A 23,431-nucleotide genomic window follows, 5' to 3' on the forward strand; every position below is an offset into this window, starting at 1 on the left:
TTGATAGTAAAATTATTTATTCGTTATTTACGATTATTCCAATTTTAATAGGACCTAGCCTTCGAACATTTGCTCTATGATCCATACAATCATTGTTCTAATGTGATGCTAAGGTCACTGCATTTTAAACTCTATTTGTTCTCGATTAGGGTCTGGACTTGCAGCACTAGATCCCTAGCCAGAGATAACACGGCGGAAGCGTCGTGCCGCTCAGCCATTTCTGAAACAAAATAATTGCATTACTATCAAGTACGTAGCTTGTGGAATATTTCAAAGTTTAGTTTAAAGATGACCTACAGGTCATCTTTAAACTAAAGTTTGAAATTCAACTACGATCATATTCATCAACCTCTGTGTTCTGATAAGCGTGTATACATTTAATAAGAAGGTACATTTTAAGATAAATCTATGGCAAAGTATACGTAAAATGTGGCACCAACGTGTGAAGTATTTATATAAATAGTTATAAACAGAGCTGGGCACCGTTAATCAAATGGTTAGCTTCGTTAATCGCTATTCCGCTAATACAAAAATTAGTTTCGTTAAACGTTAAAACGCTACATTTTAGAAGATTTAACGCAAGTTAAAGTTAATCGTTAATCGTTAACATATGACTAAAAAAGCATTATATTAATTGCTGATTATTTAATACCGATAAAGAATGAAGTATAAAAGCAAAAATTTTAATTTGCTTAATGTAAGTTCTCCCTAGTCTGTAAATTTAATTTAATTATTGTAAGCTCTAGTTAAAGAAATAAACTTTATTTTATTTTTTATTTATTAATTATTTTTATAAAACAATAAAATACAGAATGCAAATTTAATTAAATCAATTGATTGATTTAACTAAATTTGCATTCTGTATTTGCAGTTGAACGTCTTTTTTCAACTAAATTTAGCTGTCCGGCACTATGTGCATGTTCCCTTTCATGAACATCAACATATTAAAATTTTCATCAGAAAGAGATGCTCTTTTCGGTGCTAAAATATCTTTTCCCGTTGAAAAAAGACGTTCAACTGCTGCGCTTGAAGGTATTGCCGTGTTATATTTGATAAAAAGATTAATCAAAATCTGGTCTCCAAAGAATGCAGCGTCGTCAAGTGAGTCCTTGGATGGTGTATCTAGCCACATTTTGACTATGCTTTGAGCTTTTGTCTTCAAAGAGTTCTGCCTCGTTGGCCTTTCCTTGCACTGGGTAGTTACCGACTTAAAAAAGTCTTCCTCTTTATCACTACTCCCTCCATTACTTCCTCCGCCACTAACACAACATACTCACTCAAATGTGGCCATGGATTTTCTTCAGTCTCACTGGAATCTGAATCCATGATATTTTTTTAATGATCACACACTTTATTTATAAACTTACACCACACCAACTGCACTGCTCATATAAATAAGCAATTTAGCAGGAAAAGACAAGAAAACAAAACAAACACTCGTTAGCTCTTAACCGTAACCGCCGATATTAAGTAATGAAACCAAAACAAAAACAATGTGAAGTGAATTTCATACAGTGCAGTTTTCCCGCTCGCACGCGCCACACCTAAGCTATATTTGTTTCACTCACACTGCGGCACGCGCTCCGCGCTGCAAGTGCCGGCGCGCTCGACCAAACTTGTCGAAACCTGTTTTTCCCGCCGCGCGCGGTGCGTACTTCCATTGGGTTAACTGTTAACGGGTTAACCGTTAACCATTTTATAAGTTAGCTTAAAAGTTAATCCGTTACTCGAAGTGTTAACTTCGTTAATTAACTGTTAACGGATTAACGAGTTAATGCCCAGCTCTGGTTATAAAGTTTAATAATCTTATTCGAAACCTTAACGACTACTACGTGCTAGTAGAGTATTCATCATTCATTATCGTTTCAGCCTATTACAGTGCACTGCTGGACATAGGCCTCCACAAGTTTACGCCAAAAATAACGTGAACTCATGTGTGTTGCCCATAGTCACCACGCTGGGCAGGCGGGTTGGTGACCGCAGTACTGGCTTTGTCGCACCGAAGACGCTGCTGCCCGTCTTCGGCCTGTGTATTTCAAAGCCAGCAGTCGGTTATCCGGCCATTGGTCGGCTTTATTAGTTCCAAGGTGGTAGTGGGACTGTGTTATCGCCTCTTACGACACCCACGGGAAGAGAGGGGGTGACTATATTCTTTAGTACCGTAGCCACACAGTAGGCATCGTAGGTAGTAGAGTATTACATATGACATATCATCCAACACCGCCTTGCAAACGTTTGTCGAGTTATCACGGGTATCCATAAACTTCAATATTACTCCTACTACTACCGCGTGTACTGTAACAAATGTGGCTATTTAAAAAGAAAATACTACATACCGTTGAAGAATTTAATGATATCAGTGAAATCCATGGCGTTGGCGAGTATGACGTCACGGTAGGTCTCGAGCAGAGCGAGCGCTATGAACAGCACCATGTGCTCCGAGGCCACGTGACGGGCCACCCATATCAACTCCCAGGCCGCGAAAACCTATTACGAAAATTAATTAATATAAATTATCCTTTAGGATTCTATTGAAAAAAATAAATAAAAAAGACCTCTCTATATTCAATACCGTTTACTTAATTAAAGAGGGTTGATTAAAGAGGGTTAGTTAAAGAGGGACGCACAATAAACAAACAAAACATTTTTTTGCAAAATAAACAACTCTACAGAAAACTAAGATATAAAAAAGTACAATTCATCAAAACCAAAACGAATTAACATAAGTAGTACTAAAGTTAGTCCTTGTGATACACCTAGTATGGAAAACTTAAAAGGATTAAGTTCCTTAATACTTAAGTAACGTTTTAGATAAAGTAAAAAGAAGATAACTCATCAGTGCAAGTCGATTCCAGAACTTACATCTTGGTACAGCAACTCCCGTTTGAAATCCAGCAGGAACCAACGGTAACAGAAGTAGAAGTGTGTGTAGTCTCCATGGGCATGCATCAACTCGTATAGCTCGCAGTCCAAGATCTGAATGAGTGACCTAAAAGTGACGAAAAATAGATGAGTAATGAATGAAACAGTAATTACAACTTTAAAATCAAACCTAAATTAAATAACAGTTAGTAACTGAGGTAGGGCACAGCAAGAATTCCCTGCTCAAAATATGGAGCAGCCCGACTGGGGTAGTACCTCGACCTTACAGAAGATCACAGCTAAATAATACTGCTTTCAAGCAGTGTTGTGTTCCTGTTGGTGAGTAAGGTGACCAGAGCTCCTGGGGGGGTTGGGGATTGGGTCGGCAACGCGTTTGCAATTATTCTGGCGTTGCAGGCGTCTATAAGCTACGGTAATCGCTTACCATCAGGTGAGCCGTACGCTTGTTTGCCGACATAGTGACATAAAAAAAAATCACCAGTTATTCGTGATTTGTGCCATAAAAAATTAAATCTATATAAAAAAAAAGTAGTAAGAAAATCATAACGTACACAGTGAAATAGATATATAAAAGTTAAAATAACTCAAGCATAAAATACACAATCCCGACCAAACGAAGACAAATGAACTGATATATCTTATGATAAGCTAAGCAGGATTTGGGTTACAGAGACAAACAAAAAAAAAGGCCCTTGAATCTTTTTCACAACGCAACTCTAATATATAAAATTCTCGTGTCGCGGTGTTTGTAGTTAAACTTCTCCGAAATGGCTTGACCGATTCTCATGAAATTTCGTGTGCATATTGGGTAAGTCTGAGAATTGAACAACATCTATTTTTCATACCCCTAAATTATAAGGGGGTGGGTGGGGGCGGATTAAGAGGCTTTATAACATATATGGCAAAACAACGTCTGCGGGGTCAGCTAGTACATTTATAAATCTTTTGAAATATTTGAAACATCTATATACGTTCATATATGTGTACATATTTGTTACTAAATACGTATTAACTGATATATACTCAGGTTATATTTTTACCTCATGTCAGCAAAATGCGCGTCCATAGCTTGACCAGATGGGAAGTTATCCCTCGCTCTGTGCATGAGTCGCGAAAACAATGCATGCGCCGTGGCTTCTTCCTTCATTATCACTAGCAGCGGCGCCACCAAATCACACATGCCTTGCATGTATCCCATCTCCAAATGCTCCCAGACATACCTTTCGAAGATATAATTATTTCAACGATTTTTTTTTGTCAGAATTATGGAGAGGTTACGATCCCAGTTGTATTTATACAAATAAATAAAATTGAAGTGTCTGTTTGTAATAATAAAATAACCGCATTTTACTAAATGCGTATGGATGTATGCGATGGATGCTTATTGCAGTCCACTGCTGGACATCGTTGTCAATCGTACAAATTAAAAAAATAAAGCATGGTGTCGTCTCCTGTCAAAGATTTTCATTGTAATATGAAACTTTGAATAGTTACGGGTCTCTGTAAAGAGCTCACTATAGACGGCCACAGTCGCTTAGACCGAATATAAAATCATCATATCAAAAATTTCGATCTAGCGGGTACATTGTTCCATAGCTTAATTGGCTAGAGCGCCGACACGGTCAGTCGGAGACGCGGGTTCGATCCCCGCTGGAACGGTCGATTTTTGATATAATATTAAAAAATGTTTAGAATGTGCTGCGTGCGTGAATGTGCGGGTAACACAAAAATAACAAAATCGTACAAATTAAAAAAAATTACATTTTTTACAATTTTTGTCTGTCTATCTGTCTGGTTGTTCCGACTAATCTCTGAAATAGCTGGATCGATTTACACTTTCACTGACAGATAGCTGGTATTATATATACTCCTGGTATTTTAGGGTACTTTCATTTAATAAATAATAAGTCGCGGGCACAGCTAGTATTATATAAAATTGTACTCACGTGCACATTATGTTTCTCAATTTGTCTAAATTTTCATCCGTGAAAAATGGATAATTTCTGTCACATCTTTGTACGTCTTTTTCGATTCGATGTAGATTCAAAGCGAAGCTCTCGACTAATTCATTCTAAAACAAAAAAAAAATTGTTTCATAATAACAACAATTTTTGTTCCCCTGTCCATTTGTGCTTCTGATACTTAACTGAGACCATCGTCATTGTACCAGACAAACCCGAGTAGAAAAAAAGTCAGGCTCAACCAGATCATGTATCTGGACCGGATCAGGATAGAATAAGGCATGCCTGATCCGGCAAGCTCTATCAGGACCAGGTCCGGTCCAGACAAGGATAGCCTGATATAAAATATAATGAAGTATGGTAAGGCATACTGGATCAGGGCCAGGTCCGGTCCAGACAAGGATAGCCTGATGTAAAATATAATCAAGTATGGTAAGGCATACTGGATCAGGACCCGGTCCGGTCCAGATCAGGATAGCCTGAAAGAAATTACGCGAACTAAGCCTGAATCACGCTATTAATGTTTTTAAGCGCACTTAGTATATATACAGTTATCAGGACAGTCTAGCAGGGAGTCCATTTCTACACAGTGAAGCAGTCGTAAGTAATAGGAAATAGTTAATTATTAGAAGTTAATAAATAAAATTTAATTAATAATAATAATTAATTAATAACATAAAATAAATAAAAAATAATTAATATTTAAAGTAAAAACATAACTAAATAATACATCGGAAAAAATAAACGGAAATAAATATCATAATAATTATGTTAAGTAACATATTTATTTTCTTTTCGTTTTTTTTTTTTTTGTTAAACAATTTTTTCAAGAATATACATTCGTGTTTTTTAAAAGGACCGGACCGAACTGGCTGATCAGGAAGACATGAGATTTCCTGATCTGGACCCGATCAGGAAATCTCATCTCATCCTGATCAGGTCCAGACCAATCATCTGCGTTAGATGCTTTATCTAGTCCTGATCAGGTATGCCTGGTCTGGTCCTTCTAAGGAAGACGAAAAAATTTCTACTCGGGAATATTCGAAATGCCACGTTTTAAGCCTCGATTACACTGTTTTTAGCGATGAAAATTAAAAAGAAAAATTCATTCTAAACATTGCATTTAAATAAAATCATTATCTTAGTAAGTAATTCTTAGAATTATAAAATTTTGTGATCAGTATTTACTACACTGCGAATGGGGACCTAAACACAATTTTAATAATAACTAACTAACTCAACTGGCTCAGTGACCCGAAGTGAGTCTTGGCCTCCGAAACAAGATTTCTCCACTTTGCACGATCTTGCGCGATTTCCCGCCAATTATTGGCTTGGATCTCACTCAAGTCTGCTTCAACCATGTCCCTCCAGCGGTACCTGGGGCGACCCACCGGTCTACGTCCAGTTGGTCGACCCAGATACGCTCTCTTAACTGCTCAATCCTCCCCCATGCGTTCGACATGACCGAGCCACCGCAACCGATGGGATTTGGTAACTCCAATGATGTTTGGCTCAGACACCAGGTTTGCAATTTCAGCATTGGTTTTTATTCGCCAGCTGCCATCTTGCCCTTTAGTTGGTCCTAGGATCTTACGGTAAATTTTCCTTTCCGTAACTAGAAGCTTGTGCTCCTATCGAACGTAAGTGTCCAAGCCTCACAACCGTACATTAGGATTGGACGAATGATGGTTTTGTAAATTGTGATCTTTCTCTTCCTACTAAAAAGCTTGGACACCAAGACCTTGTGCAGGGCTGCATTGAACCTCAAGGTGTTTTGTATACGGATCTGTATTTCTTCGTCACGTGTATTCGTATCGGTTACAGTGCAGCCAAGATACTTAAATTTCGGCACTCCCTTGTATGTGGTACTTCCAACATGGAGGTCTTGTCTTGCTTCGCGAATATTCCTATATCGCTTCATGTGGAAGTACTCGGTCTTGTCATGGTTGATCAAGTGACCAACCTTTTTTGCTTGCTCTTCGAGTGTCATAGCGACTAAAGCAACATCGTTAATGTGTTCCCCCAACAGGGCCAAATCGTCAGTGTAGCCTATCACCATATGCCTTCCATTCAGGTCAAGCCCCAGATCGAGTGAGGATGACACTCGATCAAATTTTAATACAATGTACTTTAATGAAGCAGGCTGAAAAATTACATGACGTAAAATTTATAAGATAGCTACGAGTATTAAATAACTTACAGAGTACACCCCTCCGTTTGAGCTGGCGGGGGAGACGCAGCTGGAGCGGTTGTCGGGGCGCTCGGGGCGCTCGGGGCGCTCGGGGCGGCCGTCGCTGGGCTCCAGCGTGTCGAACGACGCGCCCGCCGACTGCGACTCCTCGCGGACCACGCCCAGCGGGCTGCGCGCGGGGCTCGCGTTCGCTTCGGACGTCACGCGAATGTTAGATAAGATCATTCAAACTTCTTATGTATAATTGGTGACTGTTGATTTTTACACTGAGGTAGGGCACAGCAAAAATTTCCTGCTCAAAATATGGAGCAGCCCGACTGGGGTAGTAGCGACCTTACAGAAGACCACAGCTAAATAATACTGTTTTTAAGCAGTATTGTGTTCCTGTTGGTGAGTAAGGTGACCAGAGCTCCTGGTGGGATTGGGTCGGAAACGCGCTTGCGATGCTTCTGTTGTTCCACGCGTCTATAAGCTACGGTAATCGCTTACCATCAGGTGAGCCGTACGCTTGTTTGCCGACCTAGTGACATAAAAAAAATACATTTTAAATATGTTTTTTTTAATATTGGAATGTAAGCTTCTTTTTGCATGTGGTGTTCACCTTAATAAATTGTAACACTTAGCTCTAAAGTATTTATTAAGATTAGGTTTACGTTATTGTGTAATTGGTGTTAACAATTACTGGTGATCCTAAATAAATAAATAAACTTGACACTAACCACACTGAACGCATATAAATTTATTTATATTTGGAAGCATTACTATAATATTATTACACAATATATGTTTTATGCTATCCATATATGCCGGTTTCAGTAGTATACTATCCGAGCCACTTACATACGCTAACAATAAAGGCAGAGCAGCTGTAAACAATCAGTTGCAACAACCCTAGCCAACATACCAATATTCTAAACAAATTCGGGGTTAAGTAATTTTACGGTATTACTTACTACTTTTTTTCTAATAACTTATATTTATTAGCTCTCGTTAATTTGAAGAAGAAATTTTAACTTATAATTTAATTTTACCTGTTGTTCCACCGGATGCTGGTGAGCCGGACGGAGCCAAGTCTACAGAAGGGTTCGTTATAATAACGCTAGTGTGCTGCTGATGCGAACTAGGCAGAGGTTCATCTATTGACGACCTCATATCATTACCGTTGAGGTTGGTATTACCGCTATCGACACTGCATAGCAACCCTCTACCGTCTCCCTTTTGCACAAAACCTTCTGCAAGTCGCTTAATCTCAGCAATACTTTCTCTTCTCAAATCAGGATTTTCCACAACACTCTTAATACACACGTCGTCATCTACTTCTAAATCATTGAGGCTATCAATGTCTCTACTATCAATTATTGCCGTGTCCCCGTTAACTGTATCTGCTACTTTTCCTTTGTCTTCTGAATCTAATTCAATATTTTCAACTTCGTCTATACTCGGTGCTCGTGAGAGTACAGGTTTTGATTCCGGTTTCCTTTGTTCGTTTTCACTTGGTTCTGGCGAGACTATTGGTGGATTGTCTGATATAACACTGCAATCGTCTTCGAATACCTGACGAATTGATGAACAAAAAGGTGTTTAAAATACGACCATATTTACCGATTTCTTGTTACGAAAATATCAAAAATATTCGATTGTACAGAAAATTTATATGTAAAACGAGTAAGTCACAATTATTATCAAATTTATATTGGTATCGAAATTTAAAAAAAAATCTTTAGATATGACAAATAAGGTTGTCTCAATTTTCTTCTGATTTTTTTTTTTTTCAGCAGCGGTAATCATCTAATAATATTTATAATCAAATATAGTAACAAAGAATAAGGACATTAAATACTTATAACAGAATACCCATACTATACATTCTATGTAATAAATGAGATACACGTCTACATATTAGCATCCTTCTTTGGAGAACTGTAAGAAAAATATATCTTAACTGTGCCTACCTCGTTAGGTTCGTCAAGTTCTGTTCGAGGCTTTCCAGCAGATGCTGTAAGTCGCGCAATAGACGCAGCAGTCGCTTCTCTATCCCTCTGTCGTACGATTGCTTCGACACACAACCATTCAGACATCGTCGTTTCATATTGTCGTCGGTACGTCACGTCCTGTTCCATCCTTTCTTCAGCGGTTGATCCAAATCTACAAAAATAAGCAAAGTTCAGGTATATCGTAATAAAACGATATTTAATAAACGACAACGTTATAATAAAATAAAATAACACAAATTAAAGTAACGTATAAGATTTTGTTTCGTTTTATTATTTTTTGTACAATAATATTGTTTTGATATTTATGTTAATCTATATTATTCTCATAGCCATATATGTTAGTATTTTTATATCCCTTATTTTATAACATTACTTCCACTCAGTTAGATATACCTACTCCTGTGCCGGAGGTCCAAACACACACACAAGGACGAACGCCCAGACCGTGGCAAACATCTGTATTGTCCATGCAAATGTTTGCCACGGACGGGGATTGAACCAGTAATCGATAGCATAATAGCTAGTACTATAAATATTGCGTCAACACATGCTCACATATTATATGTTTAATTTATTTTAATACTTTTTTTAACTGAGGTAGGTCACAGCAGGAATTTCCTGCTCAAAATATGGAGCAGCCCGACTGGGGTAGTACCTCGACCTAACAGAGGATCACAGCAAAATGATACTGTTTTCAAACAGTATTGTGTTCCTGTTGGTGAGTAAGGTGACCAGAGCTCCGGGGGGATTGGGGATTGGGTCGGCAACGCGCTTGCGATGCTTCTGGTGTTGCAGGTGTCTATAAGCTACGGTAATCGCTTACCATCAGGTGAGCCGTACGCTTGTTTGCCGACCTAGTGGTATAAAAAAAAGAAAATACTTACTCGTAATATCCTAAGAGGAACGGCCACACTTCTCTTCTGATATCATGTTGCACACCGCCGTAGTAAACTATCCTATACACTTCGTCCTTATCTGTCACTACTCCTCGATTGTCCATCATGGATCGCCAAATCTCTTCGGTCAACCCAGATTCTATCCCGTCTAAAATTGATAAAATATAAATAAAAATTTCAAATTCAATAAAATCGAACAAACCGACATCTGTTATAAGACGTGAGAGATATTTTGATCTGTGTATCTTCTCTATAACGGATTAGCAGATAAACAATCTTTTAGAAATTAGCTTTATGCATGCATGAATATCTGAACGATTGACGAAAAAGGTGTATAAGGCAAGTGTGGATGGAAGGTTTGGAAGGGGTAGACCTAGGCGGACGTTCCGAGACCAAATAAGGGACGTCTTGAAAAAAGGCCAGGTCAAGAGTACTTTAAAACGAAGAGCATGTATGAAGGGAATATGAAAGTGGACGAAGCGAAAGAAGTATGTAAGGATTGTAGCAAGTGGAAAGAAGTGGTCTCTGCCTACCCCTACGAGAAAGAGGCGTAATTATATGTATGAATATCTGATAATATCATAAAAAAACTCAAGAAAATATCACCTAAATAGTCAAATTTTAAGTAACAATTAAATAATAATATGATCAAAACACTTCAAAATATGAGGGACTTTTATCCCAAACATACGAATTGGCTCCAACTTTGTGACTTATTCCCAAATAATTTAATTTTAGTGATATTTTCTTTAAAATAAAGATACGCCTGACAGTCAATGGGGATTAACTCCTATGTTCTCAAATATACCATATAATATCAGAGAGCATTAGCCCCGGTTTTAACCCACAATTATCAATATTAACCAATGTTTTTTTTTTTTAATTTAAAAAAAATACAATTGATATAAGCTAAATTGTCTATGAGACATGCATAAAACAGGTATATTGGGTACTGGTTTCTGTGCAATTATATTAACATATTTTCTTTGCTATGAAAATTAGCTGTAAGAGAAAAGTTTTCTTGTAAAATCAATACCTATTTTTGTTCCTATTTCTACTTTTAGTTAAGGAAACGTTCGAGAAGTAAATTACATAAAATATATATAGATTAATTTTTATGAGTAGTACAATTTACCTTTTGATATAATATTAGGATTAACTAGTCCACTAAGATGCGTCCGCACGGTAGACAGATGTCTGCAATAAGCGAGCCATCCATAAAACGCCCGAGATATGATTTGACGACGCATGGTACTACAAACTAACTCGATAGAGGCGACCTGCAACAACAAAGTAATAATAATCATCATTACATCATTACAGCCTATACAGTCTACTGCTGGACATCGGCCTCCACAAGTTTACGCCAAAAATAACGTGAACCCATGTGTTCTGCCCATAGTCACCACGCTGGGCAGGCGGGTTGGTGACCGCAGTACGGGCTTTGTCGCACCGAAGACGCTGCTGCCCGTCTTCGGCCTGTGTGTTTCAAAGCCAGCAGTTGGATGGTTATCCCGCCATCGGTCGGCTTTGTAAGTTCCAAGGTGGTAGTGGAACTGTGTTATCCCTTAGTCGCCTCTTACGACACCCACGGGAAGAGAGGGGGTGGCTCTATTCTTTACTACCGTAACCACACAGTAATATTTATATTAACCGTTGTTTAGTTATGTTGTTTTACCAGTAGTATTATTATAAATAATAATAAAACTACTGGTAAAACAACTGTAAACATATTTATAATATTAAATGGAAAATGTAAACGTATCGAGTAAAATGTAGTGTTTCTAACAAATATGACACAACAGGGGTTTAAACCAAATTATATCGGTTAAGTCCTCTCTCTTACAGAACTCAGGATACAAAAAGGGGAGGATGTTGACTCATCGCTCTCTAGTAGACCATGTGAAATGGAGCTATATTAGTGTCTTAGCTTAGATTAGCGCTAATTTCCATTCGAACACGTTTATACCCCAGACGAGTTAATTCATTTAGGTAATATACTAAAACTAGTTTCTGGCTATATCTAGGATCAAATTGCAACTATTTTGAATAAATGATTTACGATAAATAGAAGGGTTTCGAAATCAGACAAAACTTAAACACAAACGTCCAGACAGCGTTAAACATATGTATAGCCTATATTGATTGACGCCGCGTTGGCGCAACGGTTACAGCCATGGATTGTACCCGTTGCGCTGGCGGTTGCGGGTTCGATCCCCGCACATGACAAACATTTGTATTGGCCATAAAGGTGTTTGCCGTGGTCTGGGTGTTTGTGCAGTCCTTGTGGGTCTCCCCACCGTGCATCGGAGAGCACGTTAAGCTGTCCGTCCCGGTTGTTATCGTGTACACCCGATAGCGATCGTTACTCATAGTAGGGAATATATCCGCCAACCCGCATTAGAGCAGCGTGGTGGATTAAGCTCTGATCCTTCTCCTACATGGGGAAAAAGGCCTATGCCCAGTAGTGGGATATTACAGGCTGAAGCGTGATAGAAATGTACACGAGAATCGTACCTCTTCGACAATGGGGTTCGGCGTGGGCGTAGGTGTGTGTCCATTCACTCCAGTTAATGGACAGTCCACGGACATAGTGGAGGAGTCCGACGACGTGGTGGACGTCGATGCTAGCGGTCGGCGAGGAGTTCGCGGCGGTGACTGCACCACTCGCTCTAACAGGGAGTGGCGCATGGCTGGTGAACGACGAGTGATTCAATAATTATATCTAAAGTTTATGAAACTGAGGTAGGGCACAGCAACTGAGGTAGGGCACAGCAGTAATTTCCTGTTCAAAATGTGGAGCAGCCCGACTGGGGTAGTACCTCGACCTTACAGAAGATCACAGCTAAATAATACTGTTTTCAAGCAGTATTGTGTTCCTGTTGGTGAGTAAGGTGACCAGAGCTCCTGGGGGGATTGGGGATTGGGTCGGCAACGCGCTTGCGATGCTTCTGGTGTTGCAGGCGTCTATAAGCTACGGTAATCGCTTACCATCAGGTGAGCCGTACGCTTGTTTGTCGAACTAGTGACATAAAAAAAAAAAAATTGCAATGGTCAAATCACGTTTGTTGATATATTATTTAATAGTCTATTCAATCAATAAAGTTTCCACGTTAACATTTTTAAAAGTTAATTCATCTTTATTTTTAACTTTGCTTAAGTTTATATTTTATCTATCGTTATAGAGAACATGATTTTTAGTGGATTTTACGGTTTCAAATACGTAATTCCGTGACAAATTGACCGATATCCGGACATTATTACATTACACACACATTATATTATTATTAGCAGGTACCGTAGAGTACGTGGAACCCAATTGTTTTACTTTTATACTTCAAGAGCGGCAAACAAGCTTACGGCCCACATGATGGTAAGCAATCACCGTAGCATATGGATACCTGAAATACCGGAAGCATCACAAGAGCGTTAACCTCCCCCCCCCCCCCCCCCCAGGAGCTCCGGCCACCTTAAGCGTCACAGGAACAAAACACTGCTTAAAAGTAGTATAATTTAGCTGTGATCTCCCTTAAGTTGGGGTAGTTCACCAATCGGGCTGCTCCAGATTATTAAGAGGAATTTTCCCGCTGTACCCTACCTCGATAACTAATAATAAAAAATGTATTTTACCTTCTCTATCGGTAATAGCGTTGTTGACTATTCGGAATACGTAGTCGCCCGCCACTTCTTCCCAATCTGGCTCTTCGGACTCTCCACTCTCACATAAGCTTGGTAAAGGTCGTCGACGGTTTTTACCGCGGCCGAATACCTTCAACAAAGACCACAAACTATAGGTGTTTGAAAATATTTTTCAATATCATTGACATACTTATCTATTATATCAATTATTTCTTATATAATACTAATAAAACTGCGACCAAATCTTTGACTATTTATTAAAAGACTCATCACAAAAACATCCATCGCACTTACGAACTGTTAACTTTGTATATTGCTTTTTTCATGTACTTTTAAAGTTTGCAGAAAAGTATTAAATAAAATAATTGTTATAGACCTTCAACTACGAGGAAAAAAAACAAACACCAACATAAATTGCATGAAAACTTATTAGTAGTGGTTTTAGACACACATAGTTAGTTATATATTATTGGGAATGTTCACAAATATGGATGTTTTTGACTTTTCGTTTTAATATTGCTCTCTGACATTGATTTTATTTTGTATATTTATATTGAATTTAATCTCGAATATTTATTACTGTATACTAAATGGACAATTTTTAATATGACTTATTTCGATTTTGACGATACTCTTAGTAATTTAGGAACACCTGTAAAAAAGTAGGCAATTATCTAGATACAGATGTTTACTTTATTAATTTTGTACTTGCTGTTGTACTACTTGTTGGTGTTGGCTTATGAATAAATAAATAAATATATAAATAATAATTAAATATATAAATACTTAAATTTGATAATAGTTATCATAATAATAAGCATGCTACATCAAAAACAATTTTATTTCAAATTTTATCGAGCTATAAATGAAATTTAAATCATTTTGACGTGTCGTCCACAATAGCACATTTAATATCAATGAAAAAAAAAAATATAGGTAGTATAACAATTTCATAATTATTTCATACCTTGCCGGTTCCTCTCTGTGACCACAGCGGTGGGTCAAGTTGACCGTGCGGTAGTAAACCTGTTTCTAAATTGCTTAAAAATGACAGTAAATGACCTCCTGCAAAGCAATGAAAAATATTAACAATGATAACAGTATCTAATATTAATAATTTTTATTGTACATTGATCGTTTTTGAAGAAAAACACTGAGACAGATAAAAACACATCGCTACCCCGATTATTTGCTTCCACTTTATGGATTATCGGTCACCAACCCGCCTGCCCAGCGTGGTGACTATGGGCAAAACACATGAGTTCACGTTATTTTTGGCGTAAACTTGTGGAGGCCGATGTCCAGCAGTGGACTGTATAGGCTGTAATGATTATGGATTATGTTCGTTTTGTAATACAATAGACAATATCAAGCGATCAATCTCGTTGATAGAATAATTATGTAAATATATATTACATAATCGAGTTTGGTGTTTTCATGAAAATTAAATGCACAGTATTAAACAATGCGAATAATTTATCGTTAACGATATTTTTTACAATTTAATTCATTGAATATTAAATAACTAAAATTAATAGCCTAACAATTACATCTTGTCGCCGCGTTGGCGAAACGGTTACAGCCATGGATTGTATCCGTTGCGCTGGCGGTTGCGGGTTCGATCCCCGCACATGACAAACATTTGTATTGGCCATACAGGTGTTTACCGTGGTCTGGGTGTTTGTGCAGTCCTTGTGGGTCTCCCCACCGTGCCTCGGAGAGCACGTTAAGCCGTCGGTCCCGGTTGTTATTATGTACACCTGATAGCAATCGTTACTCATAGTAGGGAATATATCCGCCAGCCCGCATTGGAGCAGCGTGGTGGATTAAGCTCTGATCCTTCTCCTACATGGGGAAAGAGGCCTTTGCCCAGTAGTGGGATATTACAGGCTGAAGCATAAAATAACATCTACATATATCAGCTGCGCTTATTGAGTTTCTCGGTCGGTCTACACCGTACACCTTAATAAAAAAATTGAGCCTATTAAAGAAATTTAAAAAAAAAATTCAGTTCTATATTTTTTATAATAGATTTAATAATTCGAGTTTAAGGAAATGTAATTACAAAAACCCGACTTTTATAACCTCGAACGATTATGACGTGGACACGAGATTTTATGGAACTTTTGGGAAACCCTTTGAATGTCAAATGAAGGTTATATGACTTTATTTTTACCTAATTAGGTTATATTACATTTAACATCGAGACTATTTTGTATTTATATGCGATTTGTCAAGATCAGATTGTAATTTTATATTTTTCTTTTTCTTATAAATCTTGACCTGACAATAACATTAAAAATTAAGAACTGATTTGGCGCAGTAATTCGAAGATGCGCCAACATACATTTCGGTAAATTATTTTTATTTATTACGTTACATGAAACAAACCTTTAGGAAAATGTATGGGAGGTCGTTGAACCCCATCCTGCCCCACCAAAATGAGAGCATCGCTCGCCTTAGATCGATGGACGTGAACGTACACCACCTCCCATACGCAAACCTGGAGTGACATCGCCCAGTACACGCTGAAATAATACACACATCAATGTCAAAGAAAGCCAATCGAAAGCCATATCAATAATGATATCATTTTATCAAAACTATACCAAGAGGTAATTTTCGAAATGGGTCAATTCCACATTTCCACAATACGACCTTCGATTTAATTTTAAAATAAATTCACTTATAATATTATTTATTATCTTATAGCCTATATAGGTTATAGGCTTATAGGCTTTTTAAAATTTTAAATTATTTTATGTATTTTTTATATTTTATTGGTATGTAGTTGTAACTGTTAACAAACTTATTATTATTTTTTTCGGTAATTCACAATATGTTAGGTTTGGTTTGAAATTAATCAAACCGATATTAATCCTCGAAAACTGCTGGCCTGAAGTGTCACTATCATAAAACGTGCGCGGATAAGACACAATTTTTTTTAATATAAAAAAGGGCATGGATCATAAGGAGCCCTTGGATATTGTGTCACTCAATAAAAAAAATTAAAAAAAACTGAATAAATTAATCTGGAAAAAATGAAAACTGGCTATTTTAAAAAAAATTATCTCCTGATATATATAATACTAGCTGACCCCGCAAACGTTTCTTTGCCATATATGTTATTAACCCGCTTAATCCCTCTTATACTTAGGGGTATGAAAAATAGATGTTGGCCGATTCTCAGACCTACCCGATATGCCCACAACATTTTATTAAAATCGGTCGAGCCGTTTCGGAGGAGTTCAATGTTTAACACCATGACACGAGAATTTTATATCTTCTATAATATAAAAATGAGTCGCTGAATGTGTTGCTAAGCGCAAAACTCGAGAACGGTTGGACCGATTTCGCTAATTCTTTTTTTAAAATATTCCTTGAAGTACGAGGATGGTTCTTACGGAGAGAAAAATTTCCTGAAAAAGTCTAAAAACAACACTTTTCTATACTCCCATACAAAAGATTTGTGATAATACTTAAAAGTCAATTTGAACTTTATATTAATACGATAAAGTTTGTGTTAGGCGATACGAAGTTCGCCGGGTCAGCTAGTTGTTAATATAACTACAAGTATGAAATGAACATACCAATTGATACAAAGCGAGCCGGCACATCTCTGCCTAAACACGGTGCAAGGCGCGGCGCTGCACAGAACACACTCGTGCGGACACGCCGACACATGCACTAAGTGCCAACGTAACTGACTACACACAAGCAACAAAAAACTAACAAACTCAAACAAAAATCAAATACACGTGTATATGTTACGCCCGAATACATTTTTAATATTTAACGATCGTACAGCTTCGTATGTATCATTAAAAGTTGCTAAATATTTTCGTGTAAAGTCATTATATTTGTTAGAGTTTATAAACTCATTAGTGACAAATTGATAAACGAAATAAAATTTCGTAACAAAATATACTTATAAAATGTTATTTTTTCTAAAACATCGCTCGAATACGTAATTAAAATTAATAACAAAATTACACAAATTATCCGATTTCTGGTACTTAAATGTAATGAAAGTAAATGACGACTGAAATATTAATTTTCCATCCTGTGATAATTTTTATATGTGTATGTATGTATATGTGTGTGTATATGTATATTATATAGTATACACTAAAATATTTACTTATTTATATTTTTTTTTTCTTTATAATTATCTAAGTCTATCATATCGTATTTATCTATTTATTATCGATTTTTCCTCCTTAATTTGTGCACACTTCTAACCGCTGCTACTGTATCGTGTCCAGTACCCAAAGGTTATCTGGAAGAAATGCTATTTAGCGATAAGATCGCCTTTGTACATCTTGTATTGTATCTTTCTTTATATGTGTCTGTATTTCGGTGTACATTAAGAATAAAATAAATAAATAAATAAAAGGATATTTTACAATGGGAGTAACATACACACAATATGTATAAATACAAAACTACAAAGCAAAAAATCACATTAAAAAAAAGAATTACTTAATTTAGCTATGAAGCATTAAGTCAAAGAAAATGCATAAATGAGCTTAAATAATATACCTTTTATCGATTCCTTCGCTCTCCGCGTAACCGTTCATGAGCTGGTTCGGTGTCCATTTTATAACAAGCCCGGCGGCCGACTGATGTAAGCTTAAATAACCAGGCATTGGTTCTTCGACATCCTTCTGCAATTTATCAGTTTTTAATTTAATATTTTAATGCTTAATAGTTTGATAACAAAACTGGCCCACATCGATCGAAATACCCTAATGAATAACCATAGATGGATCTGGTCAAAGGTACAGAACTGTTTTGAAGTAAAATTTCGTGAATACGTGATGAAATCGTTCCGAAAATTGTAATCGGACGAGGCGAACGGAGCAAGAGAGGTAGGTGCGAGCACACATTTTCTTTCTCTCTTTCTCTCATAGCCAGTTACGTTTCGTAAATCTAAGACACAGTACAGGCCTATTGTGCAGAAGTTTTACTTCTGTCGGATGGTCTAAAGCGCACTCGTTTATTTTTGTGGGTCTGTGTAATTGTATAAATAAGCGTGTTTATCGTGACTTGAGTTTACTTCCTAAAAACGATTGCCGTGAAAAATGAAAATGTGTATTGAATTTATCAAATCTTAATCAATTAAAAAAATAAGCGATGTAAAACGTCACTAAACCCACCAAGCGTCAGCGTCACCATACGACAACGTCAGTTTTTTTCCGCGATTTCATTCCTCATATTTCTTTTCATTACATGGGCCATATATCTTTTATTTTATTATTAATTATTAAAACTTTAAAAAAATAATAATAACAATTATATTCAGATGTGAAATGGAATATTTAAAATTTGTTTACCATCCTTCGTTTTACGTATCAATTAGTATTAGCGATCACGAAAGCTTAAAAACTTCTAAAGATTTTGGTATATTTTACGTATTAATACATTTTTTATATAATAACTATTTAGGTTTCTAATTACGTTTTTAAAAATATTGAAATACTAACCTAATAATTAAACCCTCCTTGTAGGACTAAAATATTTTATTTTTTAATAAAATTAATTGACCGTGTCTAAAAATCTCTCTGGTAAAATTAAATTATGAAATTGCTAAAAGTAATTAGTTACAGTTGGGTAATGAGATAAATTAAAGATCTAGTTAAATATATTTTAACTTAGAATAACAACATTAGACTAATGGATTGTGAAGTACATTAAGTAAAGCAAACTCGATAGAAGCTCCATTGTCTAGATAAAACAGGCTCTTCTATTAGCCCGAAGGCGCAGTATACAGTGACAATGTTTTTTGTTCCGGGGGGGTGGGGTGCGTGGATGGGTGGTATGTTTCGTTATTAATGTATTATTATCGCAAAGAAATATCTAAAACATTTGGCTATTACCTTTAACACCAACATTAAGTTGCTTATCTTATGAACAGATGACCGTATGTGTATGTTCAAGATAGAAAAAAAAACTTGAAAAAGTGTATACTTAAGACCCCACGGTATAAGTGAAAACTTAATTGGCAATCGCAATCAAGCAATAACGCAATAAGTCACCAATTCTACGATCGAACCTTTCCCCGTTCAGCAGCGTCTGCAACTTTCTCGCTCGGGTACGCTCGGCGATCCCGAGTTCACCCGATCGTGCCTTTCACCTCAGAGCGTGACGGATCAACCTAACTTACTACCTACGAAAAAATGTGTGTGCGGTGCGGCAAAAAAAAAGTTTTCACTTAAAAAAAATAAGCTATGATGAGACTCACCGGCTGAACACGAACATTATTTTTGCCGTATAGAAGCGTCGCTCTTGAATTCTGGTGTAAACTTTCGACATAATCCTTTGCGCTCGAAGCAGTCGCGTTTGCGGTTCCTGAATAATTATAACTTAGTAATTAAGAACTGACTAAGTTAAAACACTCTTTAACAAGGAGTTCTTTTAAATAAATATAGTAGAGGGAATTTGTTAAAAAGCAAAAAGTTTGTAAATAATTTTCTTTGAAAAAACCACGACTATTAGCAAATTAGTTGATAGAGCGAATAATACAAAAAAGAAGATTCGTAATAATTAAGAGCTCAGCACACACAACAATGCGCATCGCGTTTCGTGCCGCAGTAAAAGAAAACAAACTATAAGTGGTGGCGCTAAGAACAGTGCGTCACTTTTTGATAGACATATGTTTGATTATAAAGTAAATAATATTTTATAATTGTGTTTGCTCGCAAACGAAAAAAAAACCGACTTCAATTACATCGACGAGTAATACAACGTGGATCGACGCAAAAATAGTCAAGTAACTACGCGTTATCAAAGATTACTCAAAAAGTAGTTATCAGATCTCAATAAAATTTATATGTGACCACATGACAAACATTAGCTATCGATTAAATTAAAAATTATCAAAATCGGTATACCCAGTAAAAAGTTATTGCGGATTTTTAAGAAGTTCCGTTGATTTCTCTGGGATCCCATCATCAGATCCTGGTTTCCTTATCATGGTACTAAACTAGGGATATCTTCTTTCCAACAAAAAAAGAATTATCAAAATCGGTACACCCAGTAAAAAGTTATTGCGGATTTTCAAGAGTTTCCCTCGATTTCTCTAGGATCCCATCATCAGATCCTGGTTTCCTTATCATGGTACTAAATTTAGGATATCTCCTTTCCAACAAAAAAAGAATTATCAAAATCAGTACATCCAGTAGAAAGTTATGCGGTATAATACAACGTAGGTCGACGAAAAAAGCGTCAAGTAAAAACGCATTATTAGATATAACTCGAAAAGTAGTTGTTAGATCTCAAATAAATTTAAATGGGACCAATTGGCACACGCCACCTTTCGATTAAAATAAAATTTGTCGAAATCGGTCCACACGGTCAAAAGTTCTGATGTAACATACATAAAAAAAAAAAATACAGTCGAATTGAGAACCTCCTCCTTTTTTGGAAGTCGGTTAAAAATATAAGCTATACTTCGATCCAACTTTACAAAAAAAAAGGCTTTAAAACTATTAAATGACTAATGTGGGAACAATGTGTAGTATAGTTTTAGATATAAAGTGTACTTCATGTTATTCCACAAATTAAGGTCAAAATCAATAGAGACGACGCTTTATTATTTGTTGAAAGTACTAAAAATAAAAATCCAAATTTCAATCAAATTTCATTCAATCCTGTAATTTCAAGCAATCCTGAGAAAAACTATCATGCAATAACACTGAAAGTGCATTTGTTGAAGGTATCATGTAGCCTGAATAATTTTTTTCTTTGAAAAATTAAAATCGTTCCAATGTTTGTGACACTTTCCCAAATTAATAATTGTAAGTAACGGTTAGATATGCGCAGTCGTGGATTCAATTCCTGCTTGAGTCGGAGTGTAATAAATGTATTATGTCTATGTATATTTATCAATAAAAATATGTAGCTATATCAGCCGGCTACCTATAAAACAAGCAATAACTTACTGTAGGAACCGACGGCCGAGTGTGTGTTATAAGATCAATTCTTCTTTTCCAGTTATAAATATAGAGTAAAAAGTTGTGAAGAATCATTACAGCCTTTACAGTCCACTACTGGACATAGGCCTCCACAAGTTTACGCCAAAAATAACGTGAATCCATGTGTTCTGCCCATAGTCACCACGCTGGGCAGGCGGGTTGGTGACCGCAGGGCTGACTTTGTCGCACCGAAGACGCTGCTGCCCGTCTTCGGCCTGTATATTTCAAAGCCAGCAGTTGGATGGATATCCCGCCATCGGTCGGCTTTTCAAGTTCCAAGGTGATAGCGGAACTGTGTTATCCCTTAGTCGCCTCTTACGACACCCACGGGAAGAGAGGGGGTGGCTATATTCTTTAGTACCGTAGCCACACAGTACAATTGTGTGTGTGTTGTGAAGAAATTTGTTATATATTGGGTAGGGTTAAAAATATGGTAAAAAGTCTAACCTGTGCTGACAGCGCTGCCATCGTCTGAAGACGCATTGAGACTTCTCTTAAAGTTGAGGATAGGCCTACGTACTGACGGTGGCGTTGTTGTACCGGCGGACATTCTGTGTCTCTGAACCTTTATAAATATACAAATATGAAAATTAAATGTAATTAATTATTGATAGCTCATTCGCGTCTTTTGTGCTTGCTTATGACCAATACCTATTAATATAGTATGTTAATATTCTATATATTAATACATGAAGCAAAAACTTTGTACCTCTTTTTACGAAAATTGCGCGAACGGAGGAGTATGAAATTTCGTACACTTATAGTTTATGTAGAGGAGTGCAAAATGCTAATATTTTTTTAAAAAATATGCCTAAAAATATATTATATCAATAAAAAAAACATTACACACACTACCATGTATTCGCCTTACATACGCATATTATACTTTTTGTTGATTGTCAAAGTCTGTAGTTTAATTGTAAAATTTAAAAAAAGGTTCGTTATTTTTATTATTTTTTTGTTTTCTTTAATTTAAACTTTTAAATTATGATCGAATTTGGACCTCTGGGCGACCATTAGTTTTTATTAATGCGTTCATCTTAATTCGTGTTAGTAAATTGGGAAGAAGGCCAAATGAAATTACATACCAGCTCATCCGCAGGGGGGTCAGTCCAAAAGCACGCCGGTGCTTTTGCTTTAGAGTATTCTAAGGCGCAAGGTCCAACCAGCAAAGAACTTAAGATACTGCCGTAGTCAGGGTCCGCTACCAGAGCATCCCTTTCGTAGTATTTACTTGCGTTGTTCACTAGATGCTCGATTATTTTCGCTAATTGACGCTCAAAAAGAGCTATTCGTATCCACAGGTATCTAAGACAAAAATAAAAATCATATATTGACATATAATTTACATTTAAAAACAGTGTTATGTGTTCATCTTGAAATCAAAGGATTTAGAAAATTGTTTTAACTTTGCATAAGTATATGTTTTTTTTGACGCCAATTTATTTTTAAGGAAGATTTATTGACCTTCTCTACTATTGTATTAAATGACTAATACAAATAAAATAAAAGATTGTACAATATAACAATCCTCACAAAACAGCCATTTGCTGTCTACTTTAGAAATAGACGATCGTGTATTGTTTTATGTGTTGGTAAGTGCTAAACTCGTGCAAGGCTGAATCAATTCTAGCTGATTTTTAAACTTTTCTAAGTTTCTTACAAAATGAAAACTTAAGAAATATGTAAAAATTTCTGAATAATCTAACGATTAGTTCAACTTTACGTGTTCGCTGGTTCGCAAGACCGAAAAATATCTGTCAGACCAACTAGTAGGCATATAAATAAAAATCGAACGTTGATAATTTTGATTTTTTTTTAATATATTCAACAACTACGTCAATTATTCCTAGGCAAAAGGTTAAAAAATGTACATATTTATAAACAGATA

General features: G+C 36.4%; 1 protein-coding gene across 1 annotated transcript in view; it reads right to left on the minus strand.

Moving 5' to 3' along the window:
• LOC123663511 (small G protein signaling modulator 2-like) overlaps positions 1-23,431 on the minus strand; it is a 77,166-nt gene continuing 53,735 nt past the window's right edge. The window contains exons 5-23 of the mRNA XM_045598184.1: positions 22,629-22,848; positions 21,988-22,105; positions 19,809-19,915; positions 18,107-18,231; positions 17,155-17,271; positions 15,956-16,092; positions 14,532-14,629; positions 13,556-13,694; positions 12,443-12,618; positions 11,061-11,205; positions 9,914-10,073; positions 8,988-9,180; positions 8,067-8,589; positions 7,045-7,226; positions 4,830-4,954; positions 3,924-4,103; positions 2,863-2,989; positions 2,337-2,487; positions 1-220 (exon numbers count right to left, since the gene is read on the minus strand). Coding sequence (XP_045454140.1) covers positions 132-220; positions 2,337-2,487; positions 2,863-2,989; positions 3,924-4,103; positions 4,830-4,954; positions 7,045-7,226; positions 8,067-8,589; positions 8,988-9,180; positions 9,914-10,073; positions 11,061-11,205; positions 12,443-12,618; positions 13,556-13,694; positions 14,532-14,629; positions 15,956-16,092; positions 17,155-17,271; positions 18,107-18,231; positions 19,809-19,915; positions 21,988-22,105; positions 22,629-22,848 — 3,112 coding nt within the window. The 3' untranslated portion in view covers positions 1-131. The remainder of the gene's footprint in view (positions 221-2,336; positions 2,488-2,862; positions 2,990-3,923; positions 4,104-4,829; positions 4,955-7,044; positions 7,227-8,066; positions 8,590-8,987; positions 9,181-9,913; positions 10,074-11,060; positions 11,206-12,442; positions 12,619-13,555; positions 13,695-14,531; positions 14,630-15,955; positions 16,093-17,154; positions 17,272-18,106; positions 18,232-19,808; positions 19,916-21,987; positions 22,106-22,628; positions 22,849-23,431) is intronic.

The sequence above is a fragment of the Melitaea cinxia genome, chromosome 20 (assembly GCF_905220565.1).
Source record: "Melitaea cinxia chromosome 20, ilMelCinx1.1, whole genome shotgun sequence".
Classification (NCBI taxonomy): Eukaryota; Metazoa; Arthropoda; class Insecta; order Lepidoptera; family Nymphalidae; genus Melitaea; species Melitaea cinxia.